Source organism: Misgurnus anguillicaudatus, chromosome 17 (genome assembly GCF_027580225.2).
Source record: "Misgurnus anguillicaudatus chromosome 17, ASM2758022v2, whole genome shotgun sequence".
Taxonomy (NCBI): Eukaryota; Metazoa; Chordata; class Actinopteri; order Cypriniformes; family Cobitidae; genus Misgurnus; species Misgurnus anguillicaudatus.
In genome coordinates, this window is record NC_073353.2 from 20,806,982 (window position 1) to 20,821,961 (window position 14,980).

Below are 14,980 nucleotides of genomic sequence, written 5' to 3' on the forward strand. Positions count from 1 at the left end.
AGACATACAATTTCTCTCTTTGTTATTTGTCTGTGGTCCACTCCCCAAGCCCACACACACATACACATACACAAGCAATACAAAAAAATCATGCATTCACACCACACAAATACTCTTCTGGGTTAAAACACGGATCCTAGGATTTGGATTTCTCTCAAAACTCTCCTTTATGTAATTGATCTTTGGATAAAATAATGCATGCTGGGTCGAAAAAGCAGTACCTGAGTTTGACCCTTAGATGGCGTTGTGTCATAGCTTGATAATGCATGCTGGAATTAGTTAAACAACAGGAATCCAGATTAGTTTTATTTGCATGAGGAGTTGCTGTTAATCAGGGGCGGGGTGAGATTTGGGGACAAAACTAATAAATGTGTCACTTCCATACTTTTCAAAAATCATATGTGCTGTTATTTAAACTTTATGGTTGATTGTGTAAAATGCTGATGAAAGAGCCACCACTTGACTACAGTTGGTGAACCTGCATGTGTTCCATGATGTGTCCATATTTGTATATAGCTGTAATATATGTGTGTCAGTCTTGTCATGTGTTTAAATTATATTTTGCACTGAATGTACCAAAGGTTTGGGATAGTACTGGCCTCTTTTTTTGTGTCTTTGTGCCTTATTCTCCCTCGACTCATTAGTGTGAAGGTACATTTATTTCCGACACATGGTTGGTAGATTTGAAAAAAACATTGTTTGAGTCATGATTTCCTTTTTATCTTGTGGTGCACTTTGCTCCCCCAGTCAAATTGACCTTTACGCATTAAGTTTGCTTTTACTTCTGCGATATCAAAGTCCAGTACCTCTTCTCCTGGAAAATAGGGAATTACCTTACCAGTATATGGGTGAGAAAATAAAAAAGAAAGTAGCAGGCTACAAAACAAGTCTATCACGATAATAACTATCAACGACATACCGATATGCCGGTTATGATGACGCTGAGGGTGACGTAACGCGCGCTGCTCGTGGCTGCTGGCATCTGAAGAGAATTTGAAACTGAACCGGTGGACTAGAGTCGAACCCAAGGGTCCAAAACATCACCAAAAACCTATTCACTTCAAACCGGAGTAACGAGACGAGTTTGTTTACAGTCTTAGTTGGATTCATTCAGAGTTTATTTCAAACAATTTGTCGGTTGGACTAACGTTACAGCTGTTATTCCCTTGAGAAGAGGAAGAGAGTGTCCGCTGTGAACTTTACACTCGTGCCGCTTTTGTTCTGCACGGAAAGGAAGTACTGTCTATCACTGTGTTTTTGAACAAAATGAGGCGAATCTCCGTGTACCGTGTTGGTCTGCGCAGAAGACGGAGTTTAATCTGGGAGTTTTAGCTGAATCTTTAAGGGCTAACTGCTAATCTGTGCTACATGTAGCTGGGGACTCTTAGCATCTATCGTCGCGTTCGAACTCAACCAAACTTTTAAGTTACTCAAATGTAGCGGCTCTGTTTATCGCAACATTCAATGACTAGAAATTAACAAAATATCTTGTTTCCGAAACACCTTTATCCCCAACTGTGTCTTAATCCCGTCAAAAGGGATATTGTGTACGTGCTTTTAACGGTGGTGACTCTAAAACATGATCTGTATGCTGGTGAAGTGATTAACCAGTCTACACACTTTACTGGACGCTCGCTGGATAGTCGCTGTAAACTGGTTGTAGTGGAGTGGTGATCATCGTACTGGTTTCTGTAAAGTAGTGATGGCCCGGAGGAGGCTGGACAGTCGCAGTGGATCCTCTGCTTTGCTGTCAGAGATCCAAACTCAGATTCAACCGGATGCTCTGGACGCCGTGTTTGAGATGGGCAATGAGCTGGGCAGGTGTGCAACAGTCATTATTGTAAACATTACTGAATCTGTGTGCTTGAACATTAATATTTAACCAAATATTGCCAAATAATTTATCGGTATTTTGTCTTACTATTTTACCTAATCTGAATGTTGTATGTGTATCATGTGTCTTGAAAAGTCTTTATTATTGTTATTATTAGCAGCTATATGGATCCATATAGCTTTTGATTTATTGCTATCTTGTTTTTTTACAATGTATATTGTGACACACAGCCACGATATCATAAAATGATACAGAAAGCTTCGTCCCTGATCTTATGTCCTTGGACAGAAGGAGTCATCGTAAATCCAATATTTATCTGGAACAGTGAATGTCCTCCTTAGCTATTTAGGATAGGAATGGTCTTGCCTACTGAACTGTGACTAATACAAAAGTGTGTGTGTGTGTGTGTCATGTGCAGGAAGGAAACCCATGTAGGAACTAGACCCGGTTTGCACTGTGATGTAGATTATAGTGTGAATACCGAGAAAGGGGAAGTAACGGTCTCTTCCGCTTTCTGTCTTACCCCAAGCCTTCAGCATCTTCTCTAAAGGCTGTGATGTTTTATAGGAAATTATTTCACAGTTTGCAGCAGTAACTTATTTAAACATGAGTTGTTTGCATGCGTGAGGAAGAAGAAGAGTTATGTGGGGCAAGCAGATGCATGATTTGTTTGAGAGCATGACTGTGCAAGCATTTCATGAGTTTGCATTAAGTAATCAGATAAAATAATAAAGCATATTTTGGCTCCGAACTCGGAATTTTAGCCCTAACCCGGAGTACTTCTTCCCTCTTAACAAGAATGGGTACCAGCTGAGAGTGAGGCAATGGGGTGGAGGGGGATGCAAAACTGTCATGGGCAAGAGGAGGTTTATGCATGTATATTATCTCATCATGCCATGCCAGTATGTGCAGTTTTTAAGAGCACAGACTATCCTACATTAGTCACCTAAGCTACTAAACAAAACACAACATTGAATGGATATTCAAGGGTCTGAGTCATTTAAAATTACTATCTGTGTCAGTAAGAGGTTTTGCATAAATGAGAGAACTGCTAGGTGTGACTGAACACTTGTACATTGACATCTCTTGTGGATTTCAAAAACCCATACATTATAAACAATGGGTACTTTATTTTTTAAAATTTTCCACATCACATTTGTTCCATGTGATCACAATACAGTGTCACTTACTGTACAATCTCTACCTCTTTTTGTCTCTTTCAGGGGGAAGTTCGCTGTGGTTAGGAGGTGCGAGGAAAAGGCCACAGGGAAAGTCTTTGCTGCAAAGTTCATTAAGAAGCGGAGACGAGGCCGTGACTGCAGAGCGGAGGTCGTTCACGAGATCGCTGTTTTAGAGGCTGCAAAGAATAACCCTCGTGTGGTGAAACTGCATGCTGTATATGAGACTGATCATGACCTCGTTCTTCTGCTGGAATAGTGAGTTTGTGTTCAAATACATCAACTGTGTCATTGTTCAGCTAGTCCTAGGATGAATAGTAAGTTCAGTCCAAAGAATAAATCGGAGTTTGTATCTATTTTAGTGCTGCGGGTGGTGAAATTTTCGACCACTGTGTGTCAGATGAGCTGCTGCCTGAAGGTCAGATCACTCGTCTGATCAGACAGATGCTAGAGGGAATTCACCAACTTCACCAGAGCAATGTAGTCCACCTAGACTTGAAGGTCAGATTCAGTGTTGTTTTCAGCACCTTTATTGACACATTTGCTAATATTTTGGCTTTTTAATGTTATGGCTCTGATCTAAATAAATATGATTACTTACTATTTCTTACCTTACTATCACTTATTCAAAGCACTAGTTGTTTTTTTTGAAACTCTATCCTTCCTTTGTTTTCATTGTCAGCCCCAGAATATTCTTCTGACCAGTCTGAGCCCATTGGGGGATATAAAGCTGGTGGATTTTGGGCTGTCTCGCAGGTTGGGCTCTGTTGGAGAACTCAGGGAGATTCTGGGTACCCCTGAGTATGTAGGTAAGGATTATCCAATGATTTACTTATCATGTAGGTTATTTCATCAAAAAATGAGTCTTGTGACTAGTCATATGCGTTGTAACAAACCTTGCAAGTCACAAGACAAGCAACAGGATTCCCACGGGTCGTTGAAACATATAATTCCCTGTGTAGTGTAGCATAATATAAAAAAATTCTAGACTTTTTAAGCACACGTGCTAAACTGTTCGCTTTAAATGCTTATATCTTCTGTATGCGATGTTGATTCATACCAAAATGTGTTTTTGCATAGTTGTGTTTGACACATGAAAACGTCTCAGGTTACGTATGTAACACTTGTTCTCTTAGAAGGGAACGAGACGCTGCGTCTCCCTTGCCATACTTCCTGCGTCCCTGTAACGCCGTCTTTGGCAATATTTCAGATAGCAATATACTTCCTGGATCCCACATCACCATGTCTTTGTCGTTAAGCCTCACCATTGGTTGAATTTGATATACAAATTCAGACGCATTTACCTCTAGAAGCATCCCCAAAGTGTCACCGCAGTGACGCAGCACAAGTTCCCTCAAAAGGGAACTGTAACAATGTAACTTAAAAGGTAACATGATGTAACCTTGCTCTCACTTGAAATGTGTCCCCACATTTAGTCCTTGAATTTGAGGGTATTGGACCTGGAAAGTCCTTAAAAGGTCCTTGAATTTGAAGTTAGCTAAGGTGTGGGAACCCTGAAGCAAGAACCCATATCGACGTGGTCGTGGAGTCAGCATGCTGCCGTTTTGGATGTGTTTATAATCAATTGTGATGGATCAATCACTAACTACAATTATAATACCAATTGTTTTCTCACAAACTTATTGTTTCACTTCAAAAGACATGTATGGGTGGGCTTTAAAAACAACCAATTTTCAATGCCATTAGAAAGCTAGCCAGGAAATTATATAATATGACTCTAAATGTGTTTGGCTGAAGAAAAAAAGTAATTTAAAGTTAGGATTGCTTGTAATTTATGAGTAATTTAAATTTGTTTGGGTGAACTATTCAATCAGAAAAGTTCAGGGTCAATGAAAGATGAGGTATTTGATGTATTTTTGTTCATGTGTTTAGCCCCTGAGATCCTGAATTATGAACCAATCACCACAGCAACAGATCTTTGGTGAGTCTCACTCTTCCTCATCAGGCAATAAACACATTGGATATCAAAAATCAACAAACTTTAACATCATTCATATCAAGAAGTTGTTAAAACACAAACCTTTAACCACACCTGTGTATATATTACAGATATGCCATGTTTGATACCATAAACATTGTTGTGCTTGACTTTTTAATTGATTGTGTTTGTGACAGGAGTGTGGGTGTGATAGCATACATGCTGGTAACAGGAGAGTCTCCATTCGCTGGCGAGGATAAACAGGAGACTTTCCTAAATGTGTCCCAGGTGAACGTGGACTACAGCATGGAGGCCTTCTCAAGGGTTTCTGAGCTGGCTGTCGACTTCATCCAGAAACTTCTGGTCAAATCACCAGAGTGAGTTTGTCATTCAGTCCAATATAAGACCTTGTGATGAGTATTTGCATTCTTGTCACAACATACTTGATGTACTTTATCCCTAACCTTGGTCTGCTTTGTTTCTTGGTACCAAGTACAATCAGTTTTTTATTTAGTTATGTATGATAGTACAGTCCTTGTGATTTTTTTTTTCTTTTTTAGGGATCGCCCTAGTGCAGCTGATTGCATGACCCATCCCTGGCTGTGGCTCCATTATTCGGTTTCTGATCCGATACCCGTTACCCCACGCACTCCTCTGGAACGGAGTTTCGGTGGGAAGTGGTCTGCGCCACCCGAGGACCGTGAGGACAAAGAGAACATTCTGGACTCGCCACACACCAAGAGGTTCCGATTTGAAGACAGTATGTCAGCCACAGGGGACGGTGACCACTTATGCTGATGCTCAGTGGAGTCGCACTTTCACTAAATTGCATCCCATTTTTGGTCCTTGTTGATGCCAGAATATTCTCCAATGCAGCACCAGCAAAAGAATGCTTCGGTCTTAATTCTGTTTTCATTGCACCAAAGATGATCTTTCCTCAAAAGGGCCAAGTCTGGTGAAATACTATATATATATATTATAATAATGAGCTTCGAAATATCTATGTTTCCGTCCTGTTAAAAGTTTTTTTTACCTTTCTTGTCATATTTTGATTTTAAATGTTAAGATTTTTATTTTAATGCCACTCAGTAACTTATTTCAGTTTCTCTTAATGTTAAAACTAATTCTATTGCTGCACTTAATGCAACAACAGCAAGCTACTAAAGCAATATTAAGGCAGGGATTCAATACAGACAGACAGTATGCATGATTTCCACAGTGCTATATGCGTGTTTTAGTTGCGTGTTGTGTCATGCATCCTCTTTTACTGCTATTGAAACATCAGAATGCTTCATAAAAATGTGACTCAACACGTATTCACAACACACCCTGGATTACACAAATATGTTTTGGTGTTTTGTCATAGAACTTCCTTCTAGAATTTGACTAAAGGAATGCAGGAAAGCACTTAAACCACCTATTATACATGTATCACTAAAATATGAGAACACATTTCTACAGCTTTAGATTTAGCAAATCAGGCATTTTCAGTGTTTTTATAATGAAAATAATCTTTTTAATATTTTGTTTTTTACTGCCAACGTACTGTACAATAAACACCTATCAGCGCTGAATGTTGGTATTAAGTCAAACTCCAGCATTTTCCCCTGAAGGCCTTAATATTTTGGGAGTAAAATAATAAAATCATATAAATAATCCTGTAATGACAGTTAATTTGATCTATGCACCAACATCTGAGGTAACTCAGGGTTAATTCACGTGTTACCTTTTGTACAGGGGTGTTAAGCTAATACCATTAACAATGGTTTCAGTAGTTTTTTATATTCTGAACATTGTTCTCAGGGTTAGCTGTAACTGCACAGTATAATTTTGTGTGCCTTATGCATACAATTTTTGTATATTCAAGCATTTCTGTTGATGTATCATTTTTTTCCCCAGTTGACACTGGCTGGTAGAAAGGGATATTGTTCACACTTTAGCACAATTTGATTGTGTAATTTGACTGTAATACTACAATAAGTTGTTCTGTAAATTATGCATTAGGTAATGAGGATATACACGCAATGGTATTTTATAAAGAAAGCTGTGTTTAAAAATGTATTGAGGTATGTAGGGCATGAGATATGCATTATGTAAACAGAGAGAAGTATGTTTGGTGATAACAGTAATATGTATTCTGGAATGAAGGTAAATGAATGTTAGAAAGTTTTTAGGGGAAGTTTTTTTAACATTGCGAGAGAGATGGTATGAAATGAGTCAGAACTATGCACATCAAAGAGTGATCAGGAAATCAATGAAAAACAACTTGTAATATATATATTGTTGACTGTTTTTCTGAGCGGGTGTTAGAACTGGAAATATTAGTATTGCGTATCAGCTTACTGTTTTCTGTTTAAAGAGGTGTAAAAAGCTCATCTGTTTTGTATGCTCAGGGCTTTATGGTTTCCCAGAGATGTCACCAGCCTACACTCAGAATAAGGCCATTGTCTACCAAGACGAGGGGCTTTTGTCACAGTCGTGTGCTCACTGTATGCCGTCATCTTAAAGCGAAACTTGAATCTTTTCCCTGCCTGGGAAACCATCTCAAATGATGTTCAAGGGCCATGAGGTATTTGAAGCTGGAATTCAAAAGAAAATAGGCCAGACTGTGGAGTGCAAGGTTAGGCAGTCAGCACAGTAATGCCAGAATGTTTGCTATGTCCTGCACCTGTGCTTTGAAATAATGATGTTCCTGGTGTTAGAGAGATGGGATATGTGTAACAAAAAAAAATCACACTTCATATAATGATGAAACCTGTTTAAAACAATTGGTATATTTATCAGAATAAATGTTGTTCAGATGATTTACATTATTTAAATAAATTGTTTGAAAGCATACTGTTTAAACTAAAGGATGTACATTTAATATCTATTTTATAACAACAAAAAGTAACAGTCAGGCATTTTCTATCGTTCTTTTTTAACCTTTGTGCAACATCATAATGATTCACTGTAATTATAAAATGACACAATTGCTCAAGCTTTGACTAGCTGTTGGACTTAATAATAATAATAATAAATGTTTATACATGCAACAATACATTTTCTCATGTTGTGTTCATTTAAAGGGCATTTTTTGAGAACATGCTCATTTTCTATAGCTTCCTTAGAGTTAAACATTTGATCTCCGGGTCATGATCTTACGTAGTGCCTGAAAATAGCCCCCTGCTATTGAAAGATACTAAGGGGACTATTTTCAGCTGCTGTGTAATATCATTGCGCCTCCTGCAGCCATGTTACTGCAGCAAAGTCCTTGATTATTACGCCAGAATGAGAGTATAATTACTAGCCATATCTGCCTAGAAAATCGCAACTTTTAATTTTTTCGTCTGTCTTAGTACACAATGTAACTACAGAAGATTCAAGTTTTAAATGGGAAAAATATCGAAACTCTTTGGTTATTTTTGAGCGTGATGCTAATGGTCTAATCAGATTCAATGGATTATGCCAAGCTATGCTAAAAGTTGTAGCCCCAGACCCGGAGATCGGCTGAATGGATTTCAAAATGGTAAAAATGAAATGTTTAGCTCTAGGGAAGCTGAAAAAAAGGCATATTTTCAAAAAAGTGAAGTGTCCCTTTAAATCAGGAGTGGGGAACCCAGGGTCCTGGAGGGCCACTGTCCTGCAGAGGTTAGTTCCAACCCTAATCAAACACACCTGAATTTAATTTCCAAGTAATCCTGAAGTCTTTAATTTGATTTTTCAGGTGTGTGTAATTAGGGTTGGAACAAAACTTTGCAGGACAGTGGCCCTCCAGGACCAGGGTTACCCACCCCTGCTTTAAATCAAGATTTTTAAACAATGCAGCAATACGTTCCAACTTTTGTATTATTTATTTACACCAGCACTGAAACAATGGAATGGCTATGAAGCAGGGTGTACATTTATCTCAATGCACTGTAGGGAGATTACAGACAATATCCACACATTCATCTGTATGACGCATTTGGTAGATCACATTTTAGATAAACAGCGCCATCTAGAGAATAATGGTGTGAAAATAAAGCACAGAAAACACATTTAATGGGACAGTCTTGGTTCACCAAAAATGAAAATGCTGTCATAATTTACTCACTCACATGTTTTTTTAATAATACTATGGAAGTCAATGGGGACTCTGTTCAGTTTGGTACCAAACATTCCTCAAAATATCTTCCTTCGTTTTCATCAGAACAAAGAAATGTATACAGGTTACAACATGAGACACGTGTGACACCCTTGAGATTTTTGGGTGAACTATCTCTTTAAGTACAGATCATTGTGCAATTCCACTGAATTATTTGGCATTTTATTATTTTCTAAAATATATTCTATACAATTCATTCCAACTGAGAAAAAAACATAACATTATAATTTTAAAGAAAACACATAATAAACACACGAACCAGGACATATTTGTTATTGTAAACCAATGATCATCACACCTAGACTGTGATGTTTTTTAATATAGTGTTAATCTAAGACTATATTATCTTTGTTAAGGAAGCATTTAAGTGTTTTACATTCAATAATATCCATACACTACAATTAATATTGTTAATTATTAATAACATGCACGCTTGAATGCAAATTCATGCTTATTGCTCAACTACATTAGAACAAAAATATGGATTTAAATAGCATCTATTTAAATAAATAATAATAATAAGCACTTTCTGATTATTTCAGTCTTTTCAATTCAAAGTGGGGGAAAAACAGCCCTTTGAACGTAAGAATGAGGTTTGTAAGATTAAGAAAGCTTAACTAAGCATGTCAACATTTGCACTAGGTTAAACATTATGTCCTTATATTTGAGAAGTAAGCCTATGTAGTCAAACAGCAAGGCTTACGCAAGGCAGATAAACAAGTTTGGTCTTCATCTACAATCATCCACTCATTCAAACAAATTGAGTAAAGCTCTTGACTACCTAATATATCTGTGCAATGCTCTGTGAAGAATACATTCCATGTTAAGACTTCTGAACGCAAATACTGAGAACAGTTAAAACTCTCTAAGGACCCGGAAATGATTCTCAATGCATGCTGGCTCGTCCTCAAAGTGCAATTTCTGGCTTGGACAGGCACCTAGATCCTCCAGGGTCTTTATGAAGTGTTGGTGCTCACGACCAACCCAGGCCCTCATTGGGTCCCTTACCTCATAAGGTGTGACATGGGCATGGACAGCCACCCCACTAGAGGCCAGCTCCCTCAAAGCACACTTATCGGTCACCCATGTCTCACTTCCACCAGGGTGCCCTCCGTCCAACCAGTACATGTCCGAAACACTGTTCAAAAACAGACTAAGTTCAGGCTCTACTCGAGCTCCAGCCAGTTCATACACTATTTGATTGAGAACAACACATCCCTTACTGAAGCCCACTATGGTTAGAGTGAAACCCGGAGGTAGAGGAGCAGGGGTGGATGTTCCACTGAGAGGAGGTAATGGATTTGGAAGTCCAGCCTGCTCCATGCTGTGACCCAGGAGTGCCCTCAGGTGACGGATGGCTCCATAGTCTGGAGAGTGTTCTGGTGCTCCAAATAAATTGCTCTCTACAAAGTTCTGATAGCTGCTGAACTTGTGCAGGTACATGTGGGACGCACGGATGACCCAAATATGGCAGCCAGGGAAACGATGACCCAAGGTGAGGGCCACACCCTCAAGACTCCAGGACTGCCATGGGGCCGTGTCAGCATGGAGAGCCATTTCTTGTTGAAAGTTCTGTGCAAGAGATGAAAAAGTAGACATTAGAAGAGTAAATAAAACCATGATAACATAAACATTTTTGTGATTTACAGGTACACAAAATCCACACAAAATTGTTTTACATAATGTTAAGAACATTGTGTGAAAATAAAACCTTGATATCTTAAATATTGAGTGAGTAATTGACTGGTAATTAAAATTAAAGTGAACTTTAGTTATTGAAATGAAACTTTGATGCCACAAATCTCACATTTGAGAGTTTAAGACTTTAAATATTCATATTCAAATGATGGAATGACATCCAAAATAGGGCTATTAAGTATAGTCTGTCTGCGAGTATCACACCAGCTATAAAGGATTGATACAATCACCAAAAGACTTATTTGTCCATCTTATATTACTGTGTGAATTCTGTCTATGTTGTAATTTTGTGTATGTGTATGAATTGTGGTATGTATTGCATGTTATTGTGCTACATGTGTTACATTTTTTAAACTGCAATACTTTTAGGATCTATGCACACATGATTGTCACTCCTTGTACACCTGTGTCAGTGACAAAGTGAGTTATTGCTCTTTCTTTGGAAAATTGCTCTTGTGCAGACAATTCTGCAGTATGGTAGTAATGCATGTGTTAGGTTTGATTTTAAACGCCTGTGAAAAACTAAATATAGAGATGCAGCCCACTTGCAACTGGCTAATCTGTATCAAATGACTTTGTTGAATAATCCAGCAAGCATTTTACATTAGCACCAATTGCTGACCAGTTTCTATACAGCAAGCAACGGGCCTGGTGGCAGAGGACCAAAAATTCACAATGCATAAAACATTAACTAATCCTTTACAACCCATAATCCCTTGTTTTGAAAGCCTGCGTGTAGCCTTACAGCAATATTTCTCGGCACAGCTGGCATACTATGTTATGTAGTGAAAGGATTAATGACATACCTGAATGTCTCCAGGAAAGAAAACCACATGCGCATTTCCATTTTGCGTGTTTTCTGTTTGGCTGTCGCATCTTTTTTGTGTTCCCGTGGCAGGCTTCAAGAGTAAAACATCATTCACGCGGTTTTGATCATAACCGGGAACTGAAGTCAGGCGTAGGAGACCGGGCGCAGCAGCGGGACGCGCGCATGATGTCCCCGCAAAGAACAGCCCGGCCGAGGCATTCATTTTCCTTGCTAAAGCGGCTAGAGACAAACAAGCCACAATTGATCTTATACTTCCCATAAGCAAAAGGTTAACGGAGTGGCGACGGGGCTACCTGCAGCAGGAAGCTGAAAAAAAGCGCAAAACCAGAGCAAAAAATAACTGTGCACGGGCTGAACCATTATTATACTATCAGGATAATGCAGTCTGTATTCAGCCGTTAGATAAATATCAAATCCAAGATGATCAAATGTGTAAGTTACGTCGTATATTTCTGCTTATAAAACGCCGTCAAGTGGCGTTTTGTGGGAGCATCCAAGCTTGATCAAAACGAAACTGGATGGTGCGCACGCGCGGAGTTCAAATCGCTAAAGAGCTATTTACCTAAATGGCTAATATTGGTTTCTTGAAAATCACTGGCTTACATCACAAATAAACAATATATATCTGACTAACTTTTACATTTGACATAAACTGTACTATAGCATATATTTCATATATGCGCTAAAACACCTCATGCAAAAAGCTGGCTGGCTTCCGCGTCATGTACAAGGCCCCTCCCCCAGACACTGTCAGTGTTTATTACGAATGATGATTGGCTCTATCTGCTGGAAGGCGGCACTTCTTCGCAGGAGCTTTGAACCAAGAGCAGTTTTATGTCAAGTCTGCAAGGTTAGCATATTAACAAAGCTTAACACTGATCATTCAAATTCTATTTTCTAAAAGAAGGCACAGCCAGTGTTAGGAATTTTGCGAAATATAGGATTAATTTATGACAAATCATGGATATTGTGTAAAAAATTGATCTTTTCTTTCTCTTGTGTTAAGGAAAACAATTAAAACAAGGCGTGAATTTGCTTATTATGACTGTCAAAATTATGTTGCTTTCAGGTTTCAACTAATAAATTTGACGTGAATTGTACTGACAATTATGACTGGTGTGTATGGCTAGCTAAATATGATGATATATTCCTGTTATTATATTTTAATAAATAAGTTACTTACAACTACACTTTTAGTTACCATTATTACAGCTATGCCTAACAAAGCTGTTTTTAAAGAACAGATTAAAATAGCATCTTACATTTGTGGCAAAAAAAAGAAATCAGTGCAACTTAAACTGTAACGAACTGAGTCAAAACTCTGAACGCCCGTCACTAATGCGTATTGATTGGCTGAGGTGCCTCACGTGGTTGATCGTTTCGGCTGGATCTTTGTTGAGGTGTCGTGTTGTTGTTAAACCTTGTTATTATCTAACAATTTCTAGATTATACCACAAGAGTCACTGGACGAAGTAAAAACTGCAGCAATTAAATTCGATTTTTTTTCTGTGAATCTTAAGGGGGCGGGGCTGTAGCTGGGAAAAAGTGTGCTGAAGTTTCACGACAGTGTTGTGCACATAACGTCACGTCTGTATAATGTTCGTGGCTCGTGAATTATTTTTTACATTAGTCAGGTATGGAAATGGTTATACATTAAGTTAAGTTACCACTTCTTGTTTTAGTAAGAGCACTGTAACCTTTGGACCGTTTTATCAATGGTTGGGGAAAGTTTACTTACGCAAACAAACAGGGCACAACACAATTTTGCACTTCTGCAATGAAAACCAAATAACGCGCCGACAGTGTTTTGTTTCGTCTTTCTCTTGCTTTGTGAGGGATGTCCTGCTCATCTATCGGTCGGCGACTGGTCGCATGTCTCCTGAACATCTCAGAGGCGCGGAGACCAGACCTGGTGGAGACGGTGGCCAGGTCAGCCATTACTGACACACAGGGTGAGTTTATTTATTAATTGTAAAGTAATATCAAGACGCTATAAAGTCTTAAAAGAAAAAAATATGTAATCTTTTTTGTTACATTTACTGTGCTGTCACATAACGGTCCTGATCTATGGTTCTTAAGGAAGAACGCGCGAGGGCGTCACAGTGCTGAACATCTTCAATGATTTTGACTACAACCGCTCTGTCATCACTATTGTTGCAAGTATTGATCTAATAAGTGAGTTGCCCCCTTGTCCTTTCAGTCCATTGTTTAAAATACTTAGCAATTGGTTTGTCAGTAACTATAATATAGGTCATTTTTCTTGTCAATTTTAGGAGAGGCTGTATTGTCAGTCTGTGAACATGCATGCTCTGTCATTGACATGAATGCTCATGAAGGCGTCCACCCGTGTATGGGTGCTGTGGATTTGGTGCCTCTTTATCCGCTGGGGAAGGAGGTTGGCCTAGAGGACTGTGGACAAGAGGCCAAAGGTATGTGGTGTTCACGCAGAAATTGTACCATGTTTTCAAAGACAAAATAGACTGGGGGGGGGGGGGGGTGTGCTATTGACTAATTTCTGGATTGCAAGATGTGATTTTGTGCTTATTTACATGTACTTCCAATTTTAAGGAGTACTGTTTTCATCTTCTGTTAAGCACTTGCCATAGCTCTGACTGAACGAGTGGTAGGTACCAGTGCCTTTTTGTTTGGCTGGGGTGATTCTCCTCAGCATCGAGGTCTGGCTCAGAGGAGGAAAGAGCTTGGCTGGTTCAGAAAGGTCCAGGATATATCAACTATCCAACCAGATGTAGGTCAACAGCCCACCAGAAGATATGGAATTACAGGTTAATTTTTCAACTGAAATCACAAAATATACAGAACAATGATTTACATTTACTACAAGTAAACTACAAGTGTTTCTGTAATTTCATAAATGTGACCCTCACCCAAGTGTTTTATTCTGTAGGTGTTGGTGCCAGCCCATATGTTATGAATTGCAACGTGACTATAGATACTCAGGATCTGTCCTTGGGGCGTTTTGTGGCTTCAGCAATCCGTGAATCCAATCCAAATGGTATCCCTGGGGTGCAAGTTGTAGCTTTGCCACATGAAGGTGCTGTGGAGATTGCTTGCAACGTGGAGAGCGTTAAGGATAGTGTTACATCCTTATCTTGTGGACAAGAGCCATGGCCAGGCTTCACTATTAAAGGGCAACATTTTTACCATGCTCCAGCCTCGCTAATCACAGCTCGAGTGGCAGAGCTGGCTGCGTACTATGGTGTGGCAGTCAAGGGTACAGCCCTGGTGGGCTTTACCCCGTGTGAGTGCTGGTCATTGGCAGAGGATGCACTCTCAAAGGGCATTGGAGAGTACTGGAAAGAGCTGCACCGTGTGCATATGTAATAATAAAGCCATAAACAGATCATTGGCTATACCC

At 39.1% G+C, this 14,980-nt stretch overlaps 3 protein-coding genes across 4 annotated transcripts; 2 read left to right on the forward strand and 1 right to left on the reverse strand.

Moving 5' to 3' along the window:
- The first annotated feature begins 798 nt into the window (after nt 1-798).
- On the forward strand, nt 799-7,789 carry stk17b (serine/threonine kinase 17b (apoptosis-inducing)). The gene is made up of 7 exons (XM_055216427.2): nt 799-1,821; nt 3,058-3,270; nt 3,375-3,513; nt 3,695-3,821; nt 4,906-4,954; nt 5,149-5,328; nt 5,512-7,789. Exons 1-7 carry the CDS (start codon nt 1,703-1,705, stop codon nt 5,747-5,749), a joined length of 1,065 nt encoding a protein of 354 aa, XP_055072402.1. The 5' UTR covers nt 799-1,702; the 3' UTR covers nt 5,750-7,789.
- Nucleotides 7,790-8,761: 972 nt separating this feature from the next.
- c17h2orf69 (chromosome 17 C2orf69 homolog) lies at nt 8,762-12,282 on the reverse strand. Its single transcript, XM_055216428.2, has 2 exons — nt 11,582-12,282; nt 8,762-10,649 (listed from the first exon to the last, which is right to left on the reverse strand). The coding sequence occupies exons 1-2, from the start codon at nt 11,861-11,863 to the stop codon at nt 9,933-9,935; spliced, it is 999 nt and encodes a 332-aa protein (XP_055072403.2). The 5' UTR covers nt 11,864-12,282; the 3' UTR covers nt 8,762-9,932.
- An 80-nt stretch (nt 12,283-12,362) lies between these two features.
- ftcdnl1 (formiminotransferase cyclodeaminase N-terminal like 1) lies at nt 12,363-14,965 on the forward strand. Of its 2 annotated transcripts, none has more exons than XM_055216430.2 (6): nt 12,363-12,454; nt 13,408-13,556; nt 13,684-13,779; nt 13,878-14,033; nt 14,199-14,387; nt 14,510-14,965. In XM_055216430.2, the coding sequence occupies exons 2-6, from the start codon at nt 13,442-13,444 to the stop codon at nt 14,944-14,946; spliced, it is 993 nt and encodes a 330-aa protein (XP_055072405.2). In that variant the 5' UTR covers nt 12,363-12,454; nt 13,408-13,441; the 3' UTR covers nt 14,947-14,965. The 2 variants fall into 2 exon arrangements, with proteins under 2 accessions (XP_055072405.2, XP_055072404.2); XM_055216429.2 differs by lacking the exon at nt 12,363-12,454 and adding an exon at nt 12,984-13,238.
- Nucleotides 14,966-14,980: the final 15 nt, after the last annotated feature.

Coding starts and splice junctions, on each gene's coding strand:
- stk17b (XM_055216427.2), top strand. CDS start 1,703: ATGGCCCGGAGGAGGCTGGACAGTCGCAGTGGATCCTCTGCTTTGCTG. Junction 3,514..3,694: donor TAGTCCACCTAGACTTGAAG/GTCAGATTCAGT, acceptor TTTCATTGTCAG/CCCCAGAATATTCTTCTGAC. Junction 3,822..4,905: donor GGGTACCCCTGAGTATGTAG/GTAAGGATTATC, acceptor TCATGTGTTTAG/CCCCTGAGATCCTGAATTAT.
- c17h2orf69 (XM_055216428.2), bottom strand. CDS start 11,863: ATGGGAAGTATAAGATCAATTGTGGCTTGTTTGTCTCTAGCCGCTTTA. Junction 10,650..11,581: donor TCTTTCCTGGAGACATTCAG/GTATGTCATTAA, acceptor TCTCTTGCACAG/AACTTTCAACAAGAAATGGC.
- ftcdnl1 (XM_055216430.2), top strand. CDS start 13,442: ATGTCCTGCTCATCTATCGGTCGGCGACTGGTCGCATGTCTCCTGAAC. Junction 14,034..14,198: donor CTGTGGACAAGAGGCCAAAG/GTATGTGGTGTT, acceptor TCTTCTGTTAAG/CACTTGCCATAGCTCTGACT. Junction 14,388..14,509: donor CAGAAGATATGGAATTACAG/GTTAATTTTTCA, acceptor TTTATTCTGTAG/GTGTTGGTGCCAGCCCATAT.